Raw genomic sequence first — 27,338 nt, 5'->3', positions numbered from 1 at the left:
TGCTAAACAGTGACTCTCTCCCCCTTCCTCTCTTTCTCCCTCTCTCTCTCTCTGCCCGCATAGACAGCTGGGCGTGCAGTAGCATACCGATGAGCGGACGAGTGAGGAGAAGCGAGAGAAGGAGTAACAGAGGGATATAAAAAGAGGGGGAGGGAGAGAGAGGAGGGCATTGCAACAGGCCAGGAGGCACATGGAAAAGCAATGCGAGAGAAAGAACAAGAGAGAGACAGAGTGCATGAAAGGAGGGGTACAACAGCAGAGCAGTTGCAGGAAAAGGACAAGCGCTGTGCTGTGAAATGTCAGGGCTATTTAATTCATTAGGAGGCAATGATTATGGCGCCGCGCTGAATGTCATCTGCTGGGTTAAACCTTCCTCTGCGGCCTCATGCTGCATGTACTGTATATATTGACTGTTTGGAAATGGTTGGAAACCTTTTTAACAACGACAGAGACAGAGGAAGGACAGCATTGTTGTGACTCCTAGTATGCACAGGGGGGTTGTAGATAATCCTGGGCGACAGAATAATGGAGAAATTGTTAAACAACCTTGAAAAAGAGGTAGTACACATTCATCCTTTACACCTACTTAAAGTCACAGTGGGGTGGAGACTATCCCTGCATGAACAAATGGCTTCAAGCAGGTCACCTGTCTATCATTGGATTAACAACAGGTATCTGGGTTTAACGGGCAATTTGTAATCTTCTTGGTCACCTGATCTGTCTTTGGGGCTACAGAAAGACAGGGAGAACAATCACAGATAGAGCTGGCCCATGATTCAGGACTGTCTCGCTTTGACTGTCAGGTAACAACATTAACCGCTGAAAGTTAATGATGTGGAAAGCATTTAACCTTATAGTAATTGTATCCTGACCTGAAATTATCCTACCAAATCAAACTTAAGTGCTTTGAATAGAAAGAAATGTGTGGTGCAGGAGATTACTTTAATAATGCCACACAATGGAGCTGGTGCTAATTGTTTAAGCATATAGCATGGAAGATCAGTTCCAGTCTAAAATAATGAAAAAAAGATAACAAGACACAGTAAAACATTCAAACGCACACAAAAAGCAGCGAGCCATTCATTAATGACTAAAGAACCCAATAACTTTATTCATGTCTGTCTTCTTCTGCTGTTTCCGGTAGTGTTTACTTCCTGTCTGTCTTATAGGGTTCCCGTTAGTGTTTACTTCCTGTCTGTCTTATAGGGTTCCCGTTAGTGTTTACTTCCTGTCTATCTTATAGGGTTCCCGTTAGTGTTTACTTCCTGTCTGTCTTATAGGGTTCCCATTAGTGTTTACTTCCTGTCTGTCTTATAGGGTTCCCGTTAGTGTTTACTTCCTGTTTCTTTTCTTCAGTTTCAGCCCTTGAACGCAGTACAATCAATACGATCATTTTCAAATCAACAAAATAGTTTGGAATCAATATTGTGAGTCAAGTCTTTGGTTTATTTAGTGCTTGTAAGAACTGGGGAAATGTACTTTGCCTCGGGATCCTGCTCACCCTGTCGGTTTTCTTTTTTCATTAATGACCACCCATATGTCCCTTACATACGTTTGCATCTCTACCATAGGGGTGCACCGTTTTTTGAATGTGGGATATTGTTAAGAGGATTCACAACCATAATACTCATGCTGCTGTGTCGAGCAGATTGCATCTTCGGAAAATAATGACATTCCTTCTCGCTGAGGTTCTTATCACCGGCAAACCCTTCTCAGGCCATGACTGTGAGGTACTCAGTGGATATACCAGTCTGAAAAAGATGACAAGGGTTCGAGAGGCTGGAGCAGACAATGAGTTTCAGATCCATTACCACCCCACAGCGGGAAGAGACGATGGACAGGAATACTTGTCCTAGTCCTTGACACGAACAGAGTCCAGTATGCTGACTCTCCTAATGATGTCTCCGTATACTTCCCACTGTGTGTGTGTCTGTTTTCTGCCATAGGATAGATGAAAACAGGAAACAATTGAATAAAAAGAGTATTAAAGAAATAAAAAAAGCGATGGGAGATGGATGCTGACTTTCCAAAAATAAGGAATATGGTCAAATAAACGACATATGCTGTAGTAGACTATTCTGCTGTATAAAAGCCATGAATAGGATTGACGTTGACACTGGATATATGAGACACGGAAATAAAATAAAAACGTCTTGACGAAGCAGAATCCACTGATTATGGCGGCAGCAGCAGAGGTGGAAGGAAAGACAGAGACCAACACACGCTGAGGAGGTGAGTGTATGGACTGATAGGAAATTAGAAAGTGAAGGGAAAAGTAGTAAGTGATAAAGACTGTTGCAGTATGAGTGACAGGGGGGAAAAAAGAGCGCGACAGAGAAATGAGAACATGGAGGTGTCAGGAACTGGTCATTGGATGTCACTGAGACAGAGAGGTAATGAGAGCGGTGGAGGACCCAAAGGCCAAGTCAGAAATTGAAGGGTTGAGGAAGGGAAGGATGGAGGCAGGGAGGGAGAGATGGATGAGCGAAGAGGAGGTTGGGGGCCAAAGAGGATTGCACGTTATTGGCTCTTCATCATGTGAGTAAGCTTATGCTGATGGCACTGTGGTGATCCTTTAGACATTCATGCACACGACGGAGAGATGAAGCTGATCCATCAAAGCTCAGGTGAGTATCTGACTTGAGTGGGGCTTAAGACTGCCTGATGGTGGGCAATGATTATAATGCCTCTACTGTGACATGTCTCCATCCTTTAATGTTCTAAAAGGTCTTTATTTTTCTCATACTGCCTGTGCTGCAGCCCCTCTTTTCACCCTCTGTCTGAAACCAGTCTGATTGGTTAGCTGGCTGACTCTGTTGTGATTGGACAACCACTTATAGATGTCCCTCTCCTTAGCCTTATCACGTACAATGTGTTGAAGCGCTAGCCAATAGAAAAGTGAGTGTTCCGTAGTGATGTCATTTTGTTCCAGAAGTAAACAAAGGAATCCAATGGAGGGGATTCAGTCAGGGGGGAGTGTAGGGGATACAAACTCCCTCTGAAGGGATTTAAGCCTGGCTTTGCAGACCATTTACATGCACCAAAAAACCTATAACACACTACAGGAAAGGTTAAACCCCAAAAAGCATAAAAGGGCCTCTATTAAAATGCGTTTGGATGAAATCAGGGAAAGGGATGGGTGTTGATAGACGACAAAATGAGTGTACAGTTAAGCAGGGTATAGTGAACCACAATCCTCCACTGGACGGTGATTTATTGCTAATTTTGGCTCGGCTGGAAGGTTTGACAGCAGCACAGCACTGACTTGCCTTGTTAAAGCTGCGTGAAGATAAAATCATCCTTATTTTATTTAGTTTAACCCAATCTATTATATCCAACTCTAGGATAGTGACAGTAACTACTGTGTTGGAATCTGGGTCAGACATGACGTTTAATAACCAGGGAACAAGATGAAACTGTTTGATCACATCATCGTATTGTTCTGCCATCCTTATAGTGACAAATGGTGGCACTAACAAGGTTTACAATCGACAATTTTACCTCAAATGTCTGTAAAACAATGCGTGGGTGCGCAGGTAAAAATAAAACTCCAATACCATTCACTGCTGTGTTTTTTTTTGTTACTGCTTGATCAGTCTTGCGAGCCCTCTCTCTTTCTCTTGCTCACACAGACACATTTTTGCAGGTACACGCATACACCTGCATATAAGCACACACACACACACACAGTCATTGTTGAGCTGCACCTCTACTGCCATCTAGGGCTCATATGTGTTACACATCATGGATTGAATGCACCAGAGGGATGAAAGCTAAGAAAAATGACTGTTGACCTCTCAAGCTATCATTGTGATTTTATACACACAAATTGGGGAGGGGAGGAAATAATCAGATATGCATTGGGATGTGATCTGCACAATATAGTTGAATGTCACACACACGTTAATAAACTGCAAGCCTTAAATGCATCAGTGTTGTGAGTGAATTACATAAGATCACAAAATGACTGTCTGCTTGAGGAGCAAAAAACCAGTTCGAAAAAATCAAGTCTTTTTGTATTGTCTCATATGCCTCCATTACAGTGTTCAGTGTGTGGGTCTGTGAGCTCTGTGTGCATCAACACCATCTAATGCCTCTGATTGTTTGCTTTTGTCTGATATGACTGTTTACCATCCAGTTTGTGTTTTGGGTGGATAAGCAGTTTGCAATGTTGATTCCTGTTTGTTTTTGAGTCTGATAAAATGTGGAGAGTGTGAGAGGTTTTTCAAATAGGGGACCTTGTAAATAAACTGCATTACATAGAGAGGATGAATAAATCTTAAAACACGATAATGATTCAGCAATTTACAACTTCCAGTTCCCTTGGTTAGAAGTCTGAAATAGGTTCTATAGTTAACACAGAATGAAGAGGTGTTCACGTGTTGTCCTATAACAAAAAACACGGCAGTAATTACTCCACTCATGAATGCCCAAAGCTTCTATCCGTCACCTAACGTTAGCTTTTTATGTCTGCCGATTGCCAAAAGCAACCGATCAAATGTTAGACTTTTTCACAAGCCAATCTGCGTTCATTTATCCAGTCCCAAACAATAAAAGACCAAGGATTTGTGTTAATCATCAATGTATCAGCCACATCACCTGCTGACCTGTTAATACGTTGAGAACCTAACCTTTGACATGTCTATTGTTGTATGGATAAGATAACAATATATGAGCTAATCAGTGAGCTTTTCTATTTGGTAGAGTACACCAAGCTAGCTACTTCCAGCCTCAAAGCTAAGCTAGGCTAAGCTAGGCTAAGCTAGGCGAATCAACCACTAGTTTCAGAGCCCAAACAAACAATGCATGTGGTAACAATTTTCTTATCTTAATCTCTAAAAAGTATGTTTTTTCTCAAAACTTTTCAACTATTTATTTAAGAACCACCAAAATCAGTGTCAGTATGAAAAATGGTGGAGAAATACTGCGTTATTGACGGGAAAAGCCTCTTTTTCACAAGCTAACAGGCTTCAATTATACTCTCGCTTTTCCACCTCTACCATGTCAAACACTGAGACATTAACTACTGTTTCGTGGTGGCAAATGGTATTTAATTAGCTTTGTTGATCTGCGTTCATTTATCCAGCCCCCAACAGTAAACAGCCAAGAGTTTTAGTTAATCATCACTGTATCAGGCCAGACCACCTGCTAATACTGATTATCTGTGGATTAATGGCTAAACACATCTTTCGCCACACATACACATGCACACAAACACAAAGTTTGGAAAGCCTTTTTTCTTTTTATTATATCGAATTATAGTCTTATATAATCATGCACATGCACAGTACATACATAGGCCTACATAGACACAGCATTTGGGATGGACATTTTCTGTCATCGCTGCACTTTCCCAAACAGGCTCTGATTAAACAGCAGCTTAGAGCGCTTTAATTTCATGGAAGAACAGACAGCGAGAGAGGGAGCGATGTAGGGAAACAGAGAGAGAGAAGGTGCGTGTGTGTGTGTGTGTGTGTGTGTGTGTGTGTGTGTGTGTGTGTGTGTGTGTGTGTGTGTGTGTGTGTGTGTGTGTGTGTGTGTGTGTGTGTGTGTGTGTGTGTGTGTGTGTGTGTGTGTGTGTGTGTGTGTGTGTGTGTGTGTGTGTGTGTGTGTGTGTGTGTGTGTGAGAGAGAAAGAGAGAGAGAGAGGGCTGCAGATACATGGACAGAGACTGAGAAAAACACGGTATAACTCAGGACTGAGAAAGAAATGGATATGGGGGAGAGAAAGAGGACACGGAGGGGTATAAGGGCACTGGAGAAAGGAGATAAGAAAAAAAGAAAGAGAGAGGGATAAAAAGATCTGAGAGCTTGTCCAGAATTTAAAAAACCTTGAATAGAAGGTGAGGAGAGGTTTGGGAAAGATATACGCTGCAGGGAGGTGGAGGGCTTCAATATTTCAGACTCATAAAAAATTCAAATCCCGACTGAAATCTGGGAATACTTTGTCATCAATGTGATTTGTCATCTGTTCCGTCACACAACATGCTTTCTTCTCTTTTACCACTACACACACACACCCTATAATACTTTCACGACACACACATGCTTCAAGTTAGCGACTGAATGGAAAGAGGAGGGAGATTATTAGGGGATATCAGCGATGGGGATGTGACCGCAGGGCCAAACTGTCACACCACGCTCTGAGCCGACACACAAGAGAGCGGGAGAGCAACTGAAAGGAGTTAAGCCACCATCCTGGTGTGTGTGTGTGTGTGTGTGTGTGTGTGTGTGTGTGTGTGTGTGTGTGTGTGTGTGTGTGTGTGTGTGTGTGTGTGTGTGTGTGTGTGTGTGTGTGTGTGTGTGTGTGTGTGTGTGTGTGTGTGTGTGTGTGTGTGTGTGTGTGTGTGTGTGTGTGTGTGTGTGTGTGTGTTGGATAGGCAAGTTCTATACGCTGTTCTATGGATTTCCACACTAAAGTGTTTAAGTTAAAGGGATTTTAAGCATTCAGAAAAGACAATGTGAGCTATAAGTGCACACAGTCACACCCACACAGTCACACCCACACACACACCCACACACACACTCACACACACACACACTCACACACTCACACACACACACACACGCACGCACACACACACACACACACACACACACACAGGCTTTTTAAAATGCAGGGCTTTGTGATATATGTTAAAGTGTCTGAAATCCATTTGCTTTGAAGAGCTCACTGTGGCCTTAAAGAGAACTGAGGAATATCTAGCTATGGAAGCAGAATAGTAATAATATATGAATATGTATGCCACATTCTCCGCTCTGAACTGCCTATAGATGGCACAGGACCTTTTCCGCTGGCTGCTTAAGTGCCGTCTACTTAAACATGGATGAGAGAGGGATTGTGCAAGGAATATGGATATTAGAGCCTTTACGTTCTGAGAGTTGACAGAAATAATGACGCTGATCTGAAGCTAGAGACACTGTCAGGGGGAAATTCTGCTACGTGACAGTTGCAACATATTGGAATGAAATGAATAAGGAAAAGAAAAGAGAACGGGAAAATATGGGATAAAAGTTGGAGCCATAGAGACCCGCTGAAGACTCAGGCTCACGGTGAAGACATGATGAAGACTCAGGCTCATGGTGAAGACATGATGAAGACTCAGGCTCATGGTGAAGACATGTTGAATTCTCAGGCTCATGGTGAAGACATGTTGAAGACTCAGGCTCATGGTGAAGACATGTTGAAGACTCAGGCTCACGGTGAAGACATGTTGAAGACTCAGGCTCATGGTGAAGACATGTTGAAGACTCAGGCTCATGGTGAAGACGTGTTGAAGACTCAGGCTCACGTTGAAGACGTGATGAAGACTCAGGCTCATGGTGAAGACATGTTGAAGACTCAGGCTCATGGTGAAGACATGTTGAAGACTCAGGCTCATGGTGAAGACGTGTTGAAGACTCAGGCTCACGGTGAAGACGTGATGAAGACTCAGGCTCATGGTGAAGACATGTTGAAGACTCAGGCTCATGGTGAAGACATGTTGAAGACTCAGGCTCTTGATGAAGACTTGATGAAGCTCTCGGTGCAATCTCAGTCAGCCCAAACATACCGTAAGCCATCGATGGAAACGTTGTTGTCAGATAAATCCTGGTGCGGCCATGTTTCCGTAAAGCTCATTAAACTACAATCCAGATATTATGTCTGACTCCTGGCTAAGTCCGTTAGGGGGGGAGACAAAGACACCTCGTCTCTTCAGTTTACCCAGCACCCTCTTTGTCCTTCTCCAGATTTTGGTTGGGATAGCTGTTGTTCCGACCTCACGAGTAGAATCTCCCTGGTTAAAATAAGACAGCCATAACAAAATGTCAAGTTATTAACAGAAAAAAAACACCCAAGATCAAATAAGAAAGCAAAAAGCTTTAAAATAGTGCAACCCGAGCAGGAACAACTGCTTGCACATCATTATCATTTCCATCTTCTGCTGCTGTTGGGTCCAATTAGCCGATCACACCAACTGTTTGAAAAACGTTTCTGCAAGTAAGGTGAGAAGCTCAACACCATCTCCCTGCCTGATGGAAAAGAGTAAAAAATGTAAAAATCAATAATGTAATAAGATGTCTTCTTCAATAATGCACGAAACATGACATCTGGTGTGAAGACCAAACACACACTTACAAAAAAAGTGTGAAAGGCTGCTTGCTAACGAACTTCAGGTACACTTCCCTTTCGTCACCTTTACTCTTCTATCCTCCGTTCTCACTAGCTGTATTTCCACCTTTTCCTCACCTCACTACCTTAATCTTTCTTTGATATGTATCTACAATTTCTCTTTCGCCCCTCTATGTCTAACCTCTCCTTTGCCTCTTCATTTCCTCTATCTCCACCGGTCAAACTCTCAAACCTCGTCTTTCACTGCTTCTCATCTTTCTCCAATCTTTGCCCTCTTGTTACCCCTCTCATCGCATATTCCTTTACTTGTTTATTTCCAGCCCTGTTTTGGAAGTCTACACCCGTCTTCTTTACCTCCCCCCCCTCCTCCACTGTTGAGGCCGACTAGGGTAGATAAAGGGAAAAAGAAACCTGTTTTGACTTGTGAGGGCATCGGTATTTACAACCCAAGTGTGTACTCCCGCTGATCAGCAGCAGCCTTACCCAGAGGGAAGCAGCGCACAGTGTCAAAGGGAATTTATTGCCCTGCACCCTTCTCAATATTAAGACTGTTTAAATCTGCTGCTTAGCATTCTCATAGCATGCATCTTAAGTCAAACGCCCCTCCTGCACAGATGCAAAACAGATACACACACAGAAAGTGGATGTATAAACTAGTCATGCTCTCAGGTACAGTTTAATAGCACGCAGATGGATTGCTTTCATCAAATCTCCTGTTTTGGGTTTCTTTTCCTGCTTTAATTTAATGTCCTAACAAGGTGCATCAATGGATGGACACACACACACACACACACACACACACACACACACACACACACACACACACCTGCCTCTCAGGGGGACAATAACACAGCACATAAGCTTGATTTCAGTGATCAACATTCAGCGCTGTAGTTCCTCTACACAGCACGCCAGAATGGGTTGAACAGCCCCGCTCGCCATTCCCTACGCTCCCCTCTCATAAAAAATATAATATCCGGTCATTTACATATTTTACAAGTCGGGCCGTAATCATAATGCAATTAAAAACTCATTCTGGCAATATCCGTGTTGAATCCCCTGCTTAGAGAAAATAGGGAGGAAAGAGAGTCAGGTAGAGAAGGGAGGCAGCATTACTGATGGATGTACAGGCAAAGAAAATATGCTTAAACAAATTCAGAAATGAGGGAAACAATACAGTTGTTTTGAATCAATTACAGACAATCCTCACAAGGTTATTACTAAGTTCTCATGGCGTAATCTGCAGTGGCCCTGAAGTGCAAAGCATTTTACGAATGTTTTGCAAAAATAATGTAATTCAATGTTGTGTTTTTTGTACTTCAGGGCCATCCCAGTCTGCATTAACAACAAAACAAATGGGAAATTAAATAAATAAATCAGAATAATTATTATTAGATTAAATGCTGGGAAGAAATAGGATAAAAAAATAAATAAAAAATTCAAGAAAATGCTGCTAGATTTGTGCTGCACATGATATTCGAGCCCAGTCGCACACAAAAACGTGAAATAGTGACGTTGGTCGATAGGGCAAAACGAAGTATATTCACAAATAACCCTCTCAAGACGTGACATGGATACAATATGTTTGTCCTATTCATTTCTAATGACCAGTGCCTGCCATTTCACGAGATCGCAAACTTTCCCAGTGAGAAAAAAAACATGACTGACAACCCGATTTATTTTTTATTGGAAAATCCTAAATTGTACGATATAGTTTGGCCGTTATAATGCTTTTTGATTACATCTCTAGCGAGAAGTTTATATTGTACTTTTATAATGCACATCCAGTGGGGAGGCGTGTGGTGCAGTGGGTTTTGCGTTGGTGTTCGGATCAGTGGGTCACAGGTTCAAACCCCACTGCAGTCAGCGTGTCGTCCCTGAGACACTTCACCCCAAGTTGCTCCTGTGGGGATTGCCCACAGTATTGAGCATGTAAGTCGCTTTGGATAAAAGCATCTAACAAGTGACTTGTAATGTATTGTGTAGGATCTATAGTTTGATAGATATTACGAAGATTATTTGAGCTCCATGTTTTTTTTACAAAATATTGTATCCATGTCAAGTCTTGAGAGGGTTATTTGTGAATATACTACGTTTTGCCCTGTCGACCAACCTAGCTATTACACGTTTTTTGTGAGACTGTGTCAGGTTTGGGGAAAATAGGACCCAAGTGTAGTTTAAAGGGCTAAAAAAGGTAAGGTAACAAAAAGCGAGCTTTATTCAAAAAAAAAGCCGATGACAAAAGAAAACAAGAAACCAATTAACACTAGAGAATGCAATTCCTGAAGAAATTGCTAGTGGGAATGCTTTATGCTGAAAAGCTGACGCTAAACTGCTATGCTGAAATGTAATGTGTAAGAAGAAAGTGAAGAATTTAGATTGAAATGATACATGAACACTGGAGGCTTGAATGTGTGCTGAGAGAAGAAAAGAAAGTAAAAAGGCTTGGAAAAGCCGCAGAATATTTGAACTGCAAACTTCTGAACTAACTTGATGGCGAAAGATCTGTCGCCATGGCAACGGCATTTGATGACACCACATACTACGCTTAGATGCGTTGATGGATGCATCGTTACCAAACCTGTGAAGTTCTGGGCTGTTTGGAGTATTTTCCCTGAAGTTATGAGAAAACCGTGTTCCAAGGCGAGCATTGTGTTGCCATGGCAACGGCATTTGAAGAAATCTCAAAACTATCCCGTAGATGTCTTCACGGCTGGACTGTTAGCACACATGTGAAGTTTGAGCACTTTTTGAACATTTTCATAGGAGTTATACAATACATTAGGAGGTTAAATTACTCTCTCTCTTCTCTTGATCGCCCTCTCTCTCTCTTCTCTCTCTCTTCTCTTGAGCTTCGTCATATGATGATGACACCCCATAATTGACGTAGAGCTGTTGAGGGCAGTACCATTAACCTTAATCTGAAGTCGGCTGCTCTGAGCATGTCAGTTGGAGTGATGACATCATCGTGTTCCATTACACAGGTGTTTATATTTGAACCTTTACATACACATGCCAACCTTTCCAAATCCAAAAGAGGTAGGTTTGCGCGTGGCAAATGTGCACGCCCAAATTAGGTAATCAGGTAGAAATGGAATCCCAGTAATCACATGTATAAACCATGTATTTAACATATATTGCATCATTTTATGCATTTTTCAGAAAAAGTGGTAGTTTGGTAAACAGTGACATCAACGACATGTCTGGTCGGTAAAATGTCCGAAAAGTAAAAGAATGGGAGATAAATATCCCAAAGTCTCCACATTTTATTATATTTTGAATGTGTTTCTGGTCCTCTTTCAGTTGAGACAGTGTAGATGAAGGATGTGTCAGGATGTAGAACTCTTGTGTGAACATTGGATAAAGCCAGGTTCATATTCTTGTTTCATGTTGTTGACATATTAGAGTCAAAGGTTTGCACAGAGCGAAATATCTTTGTGTTGCGCGATATATCAGAAAATACTGCATTAAAAATGTCATTTCCTGCAGTTTTCTACTGATAAAGTGTGATATAAATAATGTACAGGCTTTCAGATTGCTGTAGCTCACTAAACACATTAACGACATGTTTGGTGTTGAAAATGTCAGAAAAAGTCAAAGAATGGGAGATAAATATCCCCAAATCTCAAAATTGTATCATATTTTGTGTGTGTTTGTGGTCCTCTTTCAGTTGAGACACTGTAGGATGCTTCCGGAAAAGACCAAACACTGGATGTCTTTCAGTCGCCAACATGTGTTTTCGAGACACTGATATTAACGGGGAAATCCTGCAGGACTCAAATGCCTCGTCGGGGGTAACGCTGCCTTTCCCGCAGCAGCTCCTCGACGTGCATTTAGAGAAATGAGATGTCCTTCAACATGGCGCGCTGAAATTCATTTCCGGGTCACTACCGGAGGACCGAGGAGTCGAGGAGTCGAGGAGGGGGATTTGATGAAATGAGAAAGGGCCAAGGAGGAAAACATTTCAAAATAAAAATGTGGAAAATGAAAACATAAATCCAAAACCATGACAGACTGTGATGGATATTCTGTGTTGCTTGATCTTCTCCATATGAAGATATATTATATTAAGGGTTTGAAGAGGCCCTATTGGTGCTTTTGGGGGTTTTCCCTTTCATTTAATGTGTTATATAGGATTGTGTGGATGTACTCTTTAAAAGGTGATCACAGCATGTCATGGTCACCTGCCTCTACTTCTTCACAAGAATTACCATGTGTGCACTTTTGGATAATTATGAAATGGAAAATATCGAGAAAAGTTGAGATTTTAGAACAAAATCAGGCTCCTCGTGCACACTTGATTCAGTAAGAGTTGTGAATGTTAAATAAAGCAGTAAATGTCAGGTACATGCAAGTACTGCAAGAGTTTGGCTTGTTTGCTCACTAGACCCAGAAAATAAGTGACTTTTTAAATGCCAAAGTGTCTGAAACATTTTTGCTAATTGCCTAATGTGTACACCATTGGATCATTATGTCTTCTTAACATTTAAAAACTAAACGATTAGTGTTTTCTTTATGTGTATACATGAGTAATTGTCATTAAATAACCCAAAATGCAGCTGATTCCAAGTAAATAGGGAACAAACAAACGTACATTACAAGTGTTGCATCTGAATCTGTCTTGGTTTTGGTTCCTCAGATCTGGAATCTTCTAATAGTAATGGACAACATCTCAGAGAGTTGATACAGGAGCTATAAAAACATAAAGGACTTGGTAAATAAAATGTTGGACGGGAGAAATTCCTAACTTTAGCTCGAACAGTTTGATCAATTCTTCTCTCTGCACTACAAAAACAAAGTGTTTGTTTTCTATCGCTGACAGGCTACAACACTGCAGTGCCCATTGTGCTTTTTTAGTTAGACAACCAAAGCAAACAAATGGAAAATAAAATGATCACAGTTTGCAATGTCTTCCTTTTAAATGCTGTCATATTTATTTGACAGACTGCGGTTATTTTAAGATGTTTATTTATGGATTTGTCCACCTGGCTCGCCCTTAGACCGAAAATAGTATTTGTTTTTTATGAACAGTCCCTATGACAGCCACAGTAGTTAGGAACAGTGTGATATAAGGTACTGAATAAGATGGATTTACTGTTTTTTTAGACCACAAAATGAGACAAGAATAAGCTATAGGCAGCGTATAGGCCTCCTTAGCAGTGGTCGGCTAGTTCAAAATAGCAGACTGCGGAATGTGGAAAATCGATCAATCAGCATTGAGTTTTCAAATGCTGATTGTATGTAATTAAATACTGTAATACAAATCTATAGATTTTAATTTAAAAATTCAAACATTTCACAGCCAGAATGGGAGCATGTTCAGTTTGGTGTTGTTGTGACATCTCTCCTGTGAGGATGATTCCTTGCAGTTCATCCAAACCATAAATTCAATCTGAGTCGTATCGCCCGCTCTCAGCATGGCTGGTAATCACATAAGAGACAACCAGTAAAGCAGTGCTGTGTTGCCAGTGTGAACGCTGAGCGGTGAAATACTGTATCTGAGGTGTCAAATGTTCACACACATCGGGGGTATTATTATAGCTCCCTTGAGACATGTGTGGGAGGTTTTTGTGTGCATGTGGTTCCTGTTATTAATCCGTTGACAATAAATCGTATCTGTGCTGGACGCTTAAATGAACCAGCCTATACCAAGATGACTTCTAAATTACATGACAAATGTACATTTGATTTATGGTGATTGTGCTGCAATGAGATGCAATGTGCATGCAGACTAATTCACCGCCACCAACTCATACATACAAATGAAGCTATCTTTAAAATAATGTATGCACAGAGATTTATGCACCATTCAAACAGATAAGGCAATGTTACAAGCTTGGGAGCTTAAGGCCAATTAATGTGTGGAGCATGCATACACTCTGTGTGCATATTATATACTGTTTATTTGCAATAACCATAACCTCAATTATGAGTTAAAATCACCATTAAGTGAACCGATTCTCTGGAGGCAATCTGCTCAGGAACTTTTACTGTGGAATTGCAATTTAATGGTTTCACAAACTTTATTCATGTTTTGATATATAGACACAATAATCATTAAGATGCATGCATTCACTACGGGAATATGAACAAAATGTGTGCGAGTTGATCCTGACAACATTTAAAGAGCGCATGTTATGCTCTTTCTCGGATTGATATTAGTATTTCATGTCTCTACTGTGACATGTTTACATGCTGCAGCACCTCTTTTCACCCTCTGTCTGAAACCAGAGCCCAGTCTGCAAAGACATCTATATAAAAAACTGAGCAGAAGGACATCACATTAAAATAAACTTCCGCTGAAAGGGATGCAAGTAAAAAATGCAAAAAACAAATACACACAAACACAAAATAACTTCCTCAAATGTCCCCGTACAGCAGTGCACTTAAATCCCAGAGTTCATCTAATTTGCTCTTCTCTCCTTTACTCCTGGTCTGGTTCTTATTTATATTCATAAGAAAAGCAGAGGAAGGGGAGCCAGCTCCTAATAGCTCACTGATTTACATGATGAGTGTGTAGCCCCATAGACAAACTCCTGGGAAAGGAGTAGGGAGAAAATAAAAGTACACACAAACACCTTCACACAAATTCAGACAAACAGAGGAATGTAATTTGTTTTCTTACAGCTAAGACAAAGAATTAGAAGAAGATACACACTCAAATCTGTACCCAAACACGCACGTAAGGTGAACAAACAAGGTGGCGTCTGCAATAGAGTTAGGTCTCGCGCACTGCTTTGCTTGTTTAGCGTGTAACTCAATTTGAAATGCTAACACTGCCACAGGCTCAGCAGCACGCAGCAGAGGGCTCGTATCAGCAGCAGCCCACTACCTAGCAATTGCACTGGCCAAGCAATTACATTATTTGGGAAGAAGGATAAGAGACTACCCAATTAGAAGAAGAAGAAGAAGCAGAAGAAGAAAACGAGAAGAAAAAGAAAATGAGAAGGAGACGAACACAAGATGACAAATGTCAGTCAGTCTGTCAACGCCAGGAGACCTCCGCCCTCTATAGAGCAGCACAAAGCTCCTGCATCTGGAGAGGCCTGTCCAGCTGTGAGTTTGTTTTTTCAGGGATTCGAGGCAGTTCAGGGAAGAAACCTTCGAACAGCTCCTTGTCCTCTTTATACTCACAGCAACGAGAGGAAATCAACAGCCCTCTTCTGGATCTGCCTGGTTCTGTTCATTCAATTTCATTTGCCCTGTCACTTCACTTTTTAGTTAAGAGTGAAAAGTTAAAACTCTATTAAAATGCAAGTATCCACTTTTAGGTAAAACGTTTCTGATAAAAAATAAAAAAAAGTGGTCAGTATAGCCAGCTGGCATAATTGTACACATTCGCAAAGTACACAACTGGTGTTTAAAACAATAAAAGGATTGAGTCAGGCTATCATCTGGTTACACCATATACTGTACACCAGTGACCATTAACTGGCGGCCCGCGGGCCAAATCTGGCAGGCCAGACATTCTCATCCGGCAGGCGCTGTGGCGCTGGAGGAGTGGTTAGTGGGTTCGCCCCCCACTCGTTTTCTTTTTACAACGTCTCATGAGTAAAGTGCAGTACCGGAGTCCAACAGAGAGGCAGCAGCTGCAAGACAGTAGCCTGCGTACTGCGTAGCCTTCCCTGCCCTGAAGAAGAAGTTATCCTTCGTTAGCGTGAAGAGTCTGCTTTATGCGCTCCGATACGAGGCTCCAGCGACTTGACAGTACATGAGCGTGCTCCACTAGCACCCCCCAGGTCAACAACTGCAAAATTCAGGGCTATCGCTGGCCCCCGAAAGTGTCTCTAGGAATAATTTTGGACCTTGGACAAATGTAGTTGGTCATCCCTGATATACACTGTCTGGAGTCTGCATGCATCCTCTTCCGTACATACACCAGGCCATGAGAGTAGAATAGTTTCCTTTTTTAAGCTTCTTTGGCACCATTAACATTTAGGCTACCCACTTTCAAAAATGTCATACAGATTGAGATAAGACAAATGAAAGCAAAAGTTTAGGTGAGTAACACATGTGTGCCTTTACCATCATTATTGATTAGTTGTTTTTTTAACTTTCAGTACAAGTTTTTTTCAGTCTATAGACTTCTTGATCAGTGAGGATTTACCCTTCTTTGTCCCTCATTGCAATTAGGAAATAAGTTGAGAAGAAGAAGGAGAAAAATGAGTGGTTGTAATATACTGCATCATACTTAAGTTGTTGTTTCTAATCTGTGTGATCAGTTGTGTGTGTGTGTGTGTGTGTGTGTGTGTGTGTGTGTGTGTGTGTGTGTGTGTGTGTGTGTGTGTGTGTGTGTGTGTGTGTGTGTGTGTGTGTGTGTGTGTGTGTGTGTGTGTGTGTGTGTGTGTGTGTGTCCTGCAGAGCTTATGACCGTGAGCCCATTCATTAGAATCCATCATCTGTCTGAGACGTGTTGGCTTTGCAGGGAGGGGGGATAATGATAAGGATGAGGCAGAAGAAATGAATGACTAAATCGATCACGTATGCACATTTGCACAGTGCACATTCAATTAAGCATGCAGGCTCCACTGTAATGTAACCGGCTGTGTCTGACTCTGCGTTGTGTTGTGTAGAAAGACGACGACCCAGACGTGTAGCTTCATTCAGGATGTACATTTATTTTCACTCCTGACGAAACAGCGACAGAAAGAAAACATTTCTCCAGTCAGTACTCTCTTTAACGTGCCCCTCTCCCACAGAGATCAGTATCAAAAGGGCATAACGTAAAAAGTAACACAACATACCTGACGAAACAGCGACAGAAAGAAAACATTTCTCCAGTCAGTACTCTCTTTAACGTGCCCCTATACAAATTAAACAACACAGAAATACATTGTGAACACCCGTGAGACACTACAACAAAAATAAGTAATAAAAAGTAACTTAAATTGCATAAAGTCGACACTAAAACACGGAAATTGCTTCTGGCTGAAGAGCCGCCTACCTCTCCCACAGAGATCAGTATCAAAAGGGGAGAACGATGCATGAACCCCGCGAAAAAAAGGGGAACAGTGTCACATGCATAAGGAACGTAGGGGTACACGCTAAAATTATAGTTCCACATACTGATGTGAGTCCTACTGCGTCAGGTATTAACACAAGATGAAACAAGAATAAACACAGATTTTGTGTAATTATATAGACATATTTACATAATATATTATATACAAATGAGACATAACTGTCCCTGTTACACTCACCCCGCTAGAATTATGCAAAATTCTGGGTCGCAAAACAATCCACATATAAACACACTGGCCATTACAACAAGCAACAAAACCATATGAAACAGCAATAAGAGCTTCCTACCTAAAGGATAAGAGAATGAGGGACTCGCTTGGGCCCAGCAAGAACCCACAGTACTCTACAGACAAGGTGAGGTGCAGTTTACACCCCACACCCTGGCCAAACGATGTGGATGAGCGAAAAATAAAATAAAAAAAGGCTCAATACAGCAGTATATCACCAGAGCACAAATAATGGCTAACACGCCACATTTCACACATTAATAACAGCACGCGGCCTTATCTCAACCCTCAAGAAGGGACTCAAGTTGTGCCATGGACTCAATGAAGCGGCGCACAGGTCTAATGACTCTGCCGAATCGTGAGGTAACCTGGCCATCTACATGTGATGCTTGACGCTTATTGGCAGGGGGCCGTTGTGGCAGAGGAGCTGGGAAAGCCATTGGGGTCTCTACAGCAGTTGCAGGGTCACTAGAAACGGGGGTGACCAACACAGAAGGAGGTGGTGGGTGGTCTGGATGAACAGAGTCATCAAAAGGGGACTGCTCAAGGACCCATGAGGCGGTGCGGCCATCCTCCCCGTCAACATCCGAGAGGGAACCAGCTAGGGATGGCCCAGCTGTTGCAGCTGCTGTGTCTAACTCGGACACCTCTGTCCCATGCCAATCAGATGCCGGAGCGGTATCGGTCATGCTAGGGGTAGGTGCGGGCACAGGAGCATCATCTTCACCATCCGAGGCCTCCTCCAGCGGAAGGAAGTTGACTTGCAGCAGCAGGTTTCGGTGAACAACACGCTCATGTCCCTCTGGATCCCTGATCCGGTAGATATGGAGGGCTGGTTTTGAGGCCACCACAGTGTGCACAACAGGCATCCACTTGTCAGAAAGCTTGCATTTTCCCTTGGCGCCTTTGTTCGCCAGCAGCACCTGGTCACCGACAGACAGAGGTTGGCCCCTGACCCGTTTGTTATACTGGTCACTCTGATGTCTCTGCTCCGCTGTGCAGTTTTTCTGGGCCAGTGCCATGGCACAGTGCAGGTCTTCCAAGAGGGATTTCACGTAGGCATTGTAGTCACACACAGTCACATCATGAAGTACATTCCTGAACAGAAGGTCCACTGGCAGCCTTGGGATTCTCCCGAACATCAAATAGAAGGGCGCGAACCCAGTGGTCTCATGGACAGTGCAATTGTACACGAAAGTCATTGTCTGTATTATCTGCGGCCACTTCTGTTTGGAGCGAAGTGGTAGAGACCTCAACATGTTGCCCAGGGTGCGGTTGAACCTCTCTGTGCCGCCGTTCCCCATAGGGTGGTAAGGTGTGGTGTGGGACTTGTCAACCCCTGACAACTGCAAGAGCTCAGCAATCAGCTCACTTTCAAAGTTTGCTCCCTGGTCAGAATGAAGGCGCTGAGGGAAGCCATAAACACAGAAAAAGTTGTCCCACAGCTTCTTGGCTACTCTCTTAGCTGTCTGATCCTGGCAGGGGAAAGCATGTGCCAACTTTGTATAGTGATCGGTGATCACAAGAACATCCACAGACTTGTTGTGACGGTCTTCAGCTGACCAGAAGTCGATGCACACAAGCTCCAGAGGGGCAGAGGTCTTAATGCTCTCCAGTGGGGCTCTTGCGGAAGGTTCAGGAGTCTTGCTGAGAACACATCTGTGGCAGTGCTTCACATGATTGCGGACATCCTTCTCCATGTCGTACCAGAAGAAACGCTGGCGGGCCAGAGACAGTGTGCGGGGCTGACCTTGATGGCCAGCATGGTCGTGAACACCAGATAATGCATCTGCCTTTAGCGACTCCGGCACCACGAACTGGGACCTCTTCTGTCTAGTCAAGGGATCTTTCGTGACCCTGTAGAGGACGCCATTCAGAAGAGTCAGTTTATCCCACTGCTTCAAGACTCTCAGAGTCGGCTGACTCTCATTGTAGCGTTCCCGTCTGGAAGGCCTGCGCTTCCTGTCGACATAGAGAGCGACCCTGGAAATTACTGGGTCCTGTTGCTGGTGTGACTGCAGCTCAGAAAGAGATAGGGAATGCAACGTGTCCTGGCCAGGTGGTTCAAAGGTGGTGAGGTGATCAACCAGGGAGGCTGCACGCTCCCTAGGAGCAGAGTCCCACTCGTCCAAGGAGGAAAGAAGAGAAGAGACCTCATCCTCAGACATTGAACCTTCAATGGCGTCAGAGTGAGATGGACCCTCCAGTGACTGTGGTTGGCAGGTGAGGCGGAAGGCATCTTGCACAGACCCATCACTGACGTCACAGACCTGGTCCAGTAGCTCCAAGTAGGGTTCACGCAGCAACCGTTCCCTCAAAGGTTTCACGAAAGGGTCTCTGCTGAGGGCATCCGCCACCACGTTCAACCTGCCGGGAATATGTTTGATTTCGAAGGAATACGGAGCCAACTTAGCAACCCACCGCTGCTCACAGGCGTCAAGTTTCGGCTTGGTCATGATATATGTGAGAGGATTGTTATCTGACCAGACGGTGAATCTGTGACCCTTGAGCCAGTGGCTAAACTTCTCACAAACCGCCCACTTTAGAGCCAAGAACTCCAGTCTGTGTGCAGGATAATTGAGCTGGCTGCGACTGAGAGTTTTGCTTGCAAAGGCGATGGGTCTTGCCTTCTCCTCACCAGCAGAAATTTGGGACAGTACAGCACCCAGACCATCAAGGGAAGCATCGGTGGAGAGGATGAAAGGCCTATCAAAGTCTGGGTGTGCCAGCACCACGCTGTTGAGGAGTGCGTGTCTCAGATCATCAAATGCCTTCTCACAGGCAGGGGTCCAATCCTGAGGAGTCAGTTCTCGAAAGGTGCCAGCTCTTCTCCGACCGAAAGAGCCCTTGGCTTTCCTCTTCTGCCCTGCAGTTAAGGCGTAGAGTGGCTTTGCGATGGAAGAACAGCCAGGAATGAAGTGTTGATAATACAGCACCATCCCGAGGAAAGACCTGACCTTCCGCTGAGATGGGGTGCAACCGTCGTCGTTCATGAGATCCTCCTTCCCGAAAGCTGAGATGACCCTCACCTTCTCTTGGTCGACTGAGACGCCACTGCTGTCTATCACGTGACCCAGAAACCCCACAGTCCTGCGAAGGAAGTAGCACTTCTTCTGAGACAGCTTCAGGTTGTTGGCTCTGAGCCGCGAGAAGACAGTCTCCAGCCGTTTCAGGGCTTCCTCCTCGGATGGAGCAAAGACAAGCAGGTCGTCCAAATAACAGAGGAGGCTGGAGAAGTTCAAATCACCAAACACACTCATCATCATCCGCATAAAGGACGCGGGACTGTTGCAAAGACCTTGGGGAAGTCTGTTGTACTCATACAGGCCTAAGGGTGTTGTGAATGCCGAGTACTTCCTGTCAGACTCATGGAGGGGGATGTTGTAGAACCCCGATGTGAGATCCATGGTGCTGAAAAAGGCGTTTCCACCAAGGGCAGCAAGACAGTCGGCCTGGTGAGGCAGCGGGTGGGCGTCCTTGACGGTCTTGGCATTAAGCCAGCGAAAGTCAGTGCAGATCCTTAACTCTCCTGACTTCTTCCAGACAAGGACCAGCGGCGATGCATACTCACTGACTGATTTACTGATGATGCCTTTCAACTCCATCTCAGACAGCACCTCTCTCAGTTTGTGATAGTGTGCTGGAGGGACACGGCGATAGGGTAGCCTGAAGGGGTGATCATCAGTGAGATGAATCCGGTGGACGAACTCTTTCGCTTCCCCACAGTCCAGCTTGTCTTTGGAGAAGACATCCTGGTAAGTGAGCAACAGTTCAGAGAGTCTCTTTTTCCATTCATCTGACACCGCACAGCCTTCGAGGTCGATGTCTGCCAATCCACAGTCTTTAAGCTGCTGAGTGTGGGTAGAGCTGGCATCTGAGTTGGGAGGAGGGTCAGCTGCCTGACTGGTCTGTGGCCTATTCACACCCTGAGAGAGGGGAAGGTCTTCCATCGCGACACAAGTAAACACATCGGCCACTTTAGCATTGCGGCGTAGTGTCACGGGACTCTTGGTTGGGTTAAGGACCTTCATAGGGACCCAACGATCTCCCCACATGGGTGCCACAACCCGTCCCACAATAATGTCTTTGGGGGCTGAACGGGAGGAGGTGGGCTCCACAATGACAGTGCTCCCAGGGGACACAGGAACACTGCCAGGTAGCTTTCCCCACACCAGATACTCCTTCTGTGGTGCTAGAGTGATAGCTTGCCGTAGCTTGACCGTGCCAACCTTGTCAGGCAGTTCAGGACCAGACCAACGAGTGATGCAGCTGAGCAACTGAAGAAACTGCTCACAGTCGGGGTCTGAGGTGTTGGACTGGATGAGCTCCCAGTACTTCTCATCAGACTTCATCCTCTGTAATATGGGCCTGATGACGTTGCTACCAATAATGAGTTCGTCTCTCTGCCCTGGGACAAGGAAAGTTGGCACAATGAATTTAGAACCGTAAACCTCAATCTCCAGGTCATAGATACATCTGGGTTGTGTCATAAGGCCACCACAGCCAACTAGGACCACCTTCTCTGGCACAGGCTGAGGACAAGGGAGGACACCAGCAGCTCTAAGATTGGACTCTGCCTCTTCGCTGAGTGTGCATGACATGCTCCCTGAATCAAGCATCCCCCTTAAAGTTGACTGACCCCCTACTAACACTGGGGTATAAAACAAGTCATTGGCTCCTTCAACTCTATGTGAACCCACAGCAATCACAGTTTTGTCATCAGGAAGATTACTACAGCAGTTCACATATGTTGATCTTAAGTCATTTTCCTCACTGAGGGTGTCACTAGTGCCGCCCATGCTATCCCTCTCACTGCACGGGCGGGCTAGTTTAAACCAGCATTGGAGGGAGAAGGTGGCATGGCTGAGGAAGGAGAGGCCTGTGGGCACTGATTTCTTATGTGACCAGGACTGAAGCAGTTAAGGCATAATCTGTAAAGCCTGCAGTGTGCATGGGTTGAATGGTCCCTGGAGCCACAAACCTTGCATGGAAAGGACTCAGATGCCTGCTGGTAACGGGGTCGACCATTCTGACGGTGGACTTGTTGGTGGTTGCCTGGCTGACCATTCTGACGGTGGGCTTGTTGGTGGTTACCTGGCTGATGGTAGTCTGGCCTTTGACTGGTTGTAAGGGAAGCGTTGCACATAGCCAGAACTCTGTCAAACATTGCAACTACCTGTTGAACACCAGCGTCGGTAGTAGGTGGGTTGACGGTGGTAGGGGCTGGGTCAGAGACAGCAGAGAGAGGCAGGGATAAGGGGGACACTTGGGGACTCACCCTAGCATGGTCTGGCTGAGGCTGACTGTAAGCAAGGGCAGTGGCCGGTAGAGAGTTGGGAGGGGGGTCTGGTTGGTGCGCTAATGAGGCCTGAGACATCCCCAGATTGACAGGGCGAAAAGAATCAGTCACAGGGCTCTGACTATAAACTGACAGACCCACCACATTATGAGACTGCGCTGCTGTTTTTCTCACATTTCTCATATGGGCGTCCAGACGCTCCTGAACCTCAGCCGTGGTCCACCGCTCAGGTGCCTTCAGTTGGAATGATATGGCGAGACTGGGGTCAGGACAGTGATTAATGAACATCAAGACCACTTCTACACTGGGGTCATCTACACATTTACCTCGCCTCCGGAGGCACTCGTCCGCAGCATCTATTGACTTGTTAAGGCGTATCCAATAGTCCATAGCACTTTCACCAGCACGTGGAACAGTGCCGTAAAAATCTTTCATGGGCAAGTTAGAGTATGACAGCTCACTAAAGTTACCCTTTAATATGTCAAACACAGCTGTGGGCAGGTCGGTCGCACTCAAGTCAGGTCGGCTGCGGATTGACACTTTCACCACATCCCTGGCTTTACCTGTTAGTCTTGACATAATCAGATCAAACCTTTCTACGTGAGTGTCACATTTCACTCTATTCAGGTAACATCTCATCATGTCCTCCCATTCATGAATAGAAAATACATCAGCACGATCACCCCTGAAGTAAGGCGGAGCCTTGGTGTCTGACTGCACCACAACCTTCAATTGAGACAAATCAGCCTGGTGGGACGGGTGTGGATTGGTGGGAGACTGAGGCTGGGCAGCACTGGGCTGGTGCATGGTGCTTGATATGTTCTCACCTATCTGTTTAGCCAAACTTGTTATCATTTCCCCAAAAGCTTCAACAGATACTACTTGTGTAAGTTTACGGTCTGGCTGCATAATAGGTGTGGAGCTTGCAGCAGGTGTTAATGTTGGGTTGAAATCACTAGTGAACCCAAATCTTTCACTACCTTTAAGTCGCTGGCCCCTCCCCAACCCAAATGTGACATCATGCCCACTAACATCCATATTGTTAATGACAACAACAAAAAAATCCCACAAAGCAATCAAAACACAGTTTAAAGCCACCCACAAGAGATAAAACACTAAAATAAAATAAAATGATAAAACACAGATAGACAGATATACTCAGTGATAAGTGTCCTCTCAGACTCAGTGCATCTCTCAATTTGAATATGTACACTGTCCCTTTAACGCACCTGCCGTCGCAGCAAGAGAGGGGGAAAAAAAAAAAGGAAAAAAAAACACACACTCCAGTCTTTCCTTCTTCCCGCCGGTGGGCAGCAGCTTTACCCCGGGGACCAGACGGCGCTGGTCGCGGATACAACGGGTCGTCACGGCACCAAGTGTAACCGGCTGTGTCTGACTCTGCGTTGTGTTGTGTAGAAAGACGACGACCCAGACGTGTAGCTTCATTCAGGATGTACATTTATTTTCACTCCTGACGAAACAGCGACAGAAAGAAAACATTTCTCCAGTCAGTACTCTCTTTAACGTGCCCCTCTCCCACAGAGATCAGTATCAAAAGGGCATAACGTAAAAAGTAACACAACATACCTGACGAAACAGCGACAGAAAGAAAACATTTCTCCAGTCAGTACTCTCTTTAACGTGCCCCTATACAAATTAAACAACACAGAAATACATTGTGAACACCCGTGAGACACTACAACAAAAATAAGTAATAAAAAGTAACTTAAATTGCATAAAGTCGACACTAAAACACGGAAATTGCTTCTGGCTGAAGAGCCGCCTACCTCTCCCACAGAGATCAGTATCAAAAGGGGAGAACGATGCATGAACCCCGCGAAAAAAAGGGGAACAGTGTCACATGCATAAGGAACGTAGGGGTACACGCTAAAATTATAGTTCCACATACTGATGTGAGTCCTACTGCGTCAGGTATTAACACAAGATGAAACAAGAATAAACACAGATTTTGTGTAATTATATAGACATATTTACATAATATATTATATACAAATGAGACATAACTGTCCCTGTTACAGTAACACGTGTGGGAAAACGCACACTTACCTGATGGATTACCCGCAGGAAGGCATGTGTAAAGACCGCTGAACGTTATCACACTGACACATTAGCCGCCTTTAGCTCAGCAGTGGTGATACGCAGCTATGTGACCGTAATGTTAACTTTTAACTTCTGGTGATATCATTTAGGCTTCAAAAACACTTCATCACACACACCACTCTATGCTTCCACTTGTAAGTATATCATTGTGTGAAAGACGATGTCAGTGAAACAATGAGACCGACAAGTAAAAACTGCAGTGCCTAGTTTGAGTGGAAATCTGATTCCATGCTAAGTTTCTTCAAAGATTCAGTAATAACTTCTGCAAAAAACGTTTTAATCATAATAAAACACATTTCACTAAATACTGCCAATCACTTGTTCGTAATAAACCAGCTTCACCAATTAATTTTCAGAGAACCTGGAGGAGGAACTGATGATTAGGCTGCAGGAAATTCAATAAAACTGAGCTAAATACTTTTTCAGAATCGAAAACTCCACATTTGTGTTTGCTGGCTGCCAACGATAACAGGTGGAGCGCACAGCAAGAGCTCCAATTAAAATCAAAATCAACCTGCCTGCTTGTAATTGCTTCTTTGCTTCCACATTGTGTGTGTGTGTGTGTGTGTGTGTGTGTGTGTGTGTGTGTGTGTGTGTGTGTGTGTGTGTGTGTGTGTGTGTGTGTGTGTGTGTGTGTGTGTGTGGCTAAATTTAATGGGCTTGTTTCGTAAGACTTGTTCCTAATATTCTCTCTTATAATTTAGTTTGTTATAATTTCACGTTATATTTATGTGCAAAATCGGAAAGATTAAACCCTGCACTTTTCTGTGTGTGTGTGTGTGTGTGTGTGTGTGTGTGTGTGTGTGTGTGTGTGTGTGTGTGTGTGTGTGTGTGTGTGTGTGTCTGTGTGTGTGTGTGTGTGTGTGTGTGTGTGTGTGTGTGTGTGTGTGTGTGTGTCAGAGGGCAGCTATTTCTTGACACACACACACACACACACACACACACACACACACACACACACACACACACACACACAACAACCACACACAGTGATGGAGTGAGCGGAACAGACCTGACGCTCTCACTCACTGGTAAATGGGTGCCCTGATGGACTGAGGCGATTCAGACACACTCACCCCAAAACACTTGCACTCAGCCGGTGATGGAGTGAGGCCATTCCCTCTCCTCACCTCGTGCCCAGTAGCTGGCTGGAGGCCCAGTGTAGACTTGCCAATTGGAGCTTCCACCGATTCAAACACACAAACTTTTCTGATGACCTCAGTACAGTACACACACACACACACACACACACACACACACACACACACACACACACACACACACACACACACACACACACACACACACACACACACACACACACACACACACACACACACACACACACACACACACACACACACACACACACACACACACACACGCAGTCAGTACTGATTCTCCCTGGTGGGTACCTCCCCTCCAGTTCACACTTTTCAGCCGTTTCTAGAGTTCGTTATTCCTTTAAAATGTGGGGTCCTCTATCATTTGACCTGCCCTCCAGCTGCCTTAAACACTTCAATTCTGTCTCCTCTCCATATCCACTGTTTTCATTATCCTAAAAAGGTATTACAATGTAGATTCAAATGAAATGGTTCTCTTGATTGGTTTGGATTTGATCTTCCCTTGAGCTTGTTCCATGTCATATGATTACCTCTGATTATAGCTACATATTACACCGGCATTTCATTTTGATGATAGTCTTGAATAGATTATGTTAATAGCTATATGGCTCTAAGCATAACAATGTCGGTCAGTCCATCAATCCACCACCTTGGTCCCGACAGAAATATCTCATAGTGGACTTTGGTGGAGTCCCAATTACCATTTACATGCAAAAAAAACGATATAATTCAAAAGGGAAACCCCCTAAAAGCATAATAAGGCCTCTTTTAAAGACCCCTTCACATCACCTATGAACAATGGCAGTCCCTGAATCTTTCGTATGTATTCATATTTTCATTTTCCCAATTCATTTTTGCTGAGTTGATTGGAGGTTATTTAGATCACCTGTTGCACCAGGGTGTGTGGAGTTACTGCTAATTAATTATTGAGAGCAGCTTGGTGCATTTCCTCTCTCAGCCAATAAGTTGTTAAGACACTCTTTTATTAGAGCGTAAGAGAGGCAGAGATCTGCAGCCAGGTCATTTTGTTTCTTCTTCAGTTTTGTGCACAACTCATTTTAGCAGATATTGACAGAAACTCAGCTCTTTAAGCCTTTTTCACACTTATTTGCTGCCTTATCCTAATTCAGAAACCAGCTGGAGTGAATATGAAACATCTTTCAACTGGCTTACTTCCATTAGGGCAGATTTCAGTATGTCAGACTCTATGTTTGCCTGACGATAACGTAATGCCCGCAGGCTTCAGTTGGTTTATTGGAACATTTTGCTTGAAATTTATTTGCTGGTCAAAAAGGCATTTATCCCTAATTTAAAAGGCATTTTGACTTTGCAGACATACATGTGAGATTGGTTTCTCCAAGTCAATATTATGTTTAACTTTTTGGTTTGGAAGTGGTTCTCAGGCTTCTTCCAGATCAACTCAAACTGGTGGAA

At 44.0% G+C, this 27,338-nt stretch overlaps 1 protein-coding gene across 1 annotated transcript; it reads right to left on the bottom strand.

The window, feature by feature from the left end:
• Positions 1 to 22,185: 22,185 nt before the first annotated feature.
• Positions 22,186 to 23,697, bottom strand: LOC307036008 (uncharacterized protein; the record flags this gene model as incomplete). Its single annotated transcript, XM_079675940.1, has 2 exons — positions 22,186 to 22,415; positions 22,455 to 23,697. 2 exons carry the CDS (start codon positions 23,695 to 23,697, stop codon positions 22,186 to 22,188), a joined length of 1,473 nt encoding a protein of 490 aa, XP_079532066.1.
• Between the last annotated feature and the right edge of the window lie 3,641 nt (positions 23,698 to 27,338).

Source organism: Notothenia rossii (genome assembly GCF_949606895.1).
Source record: "Notothenia rossii genome assembly, chromosome: 4".
NCBI classification, from domain to species: Eukaryota; Metazoa; Chordata; class Actinopteri; order Perciformes; family Nototheniidae; genus Notothenia; species Notothenia rossii.
This window is presented reverse-complemented; position numbering and strand designations above follow the sequence as displayed.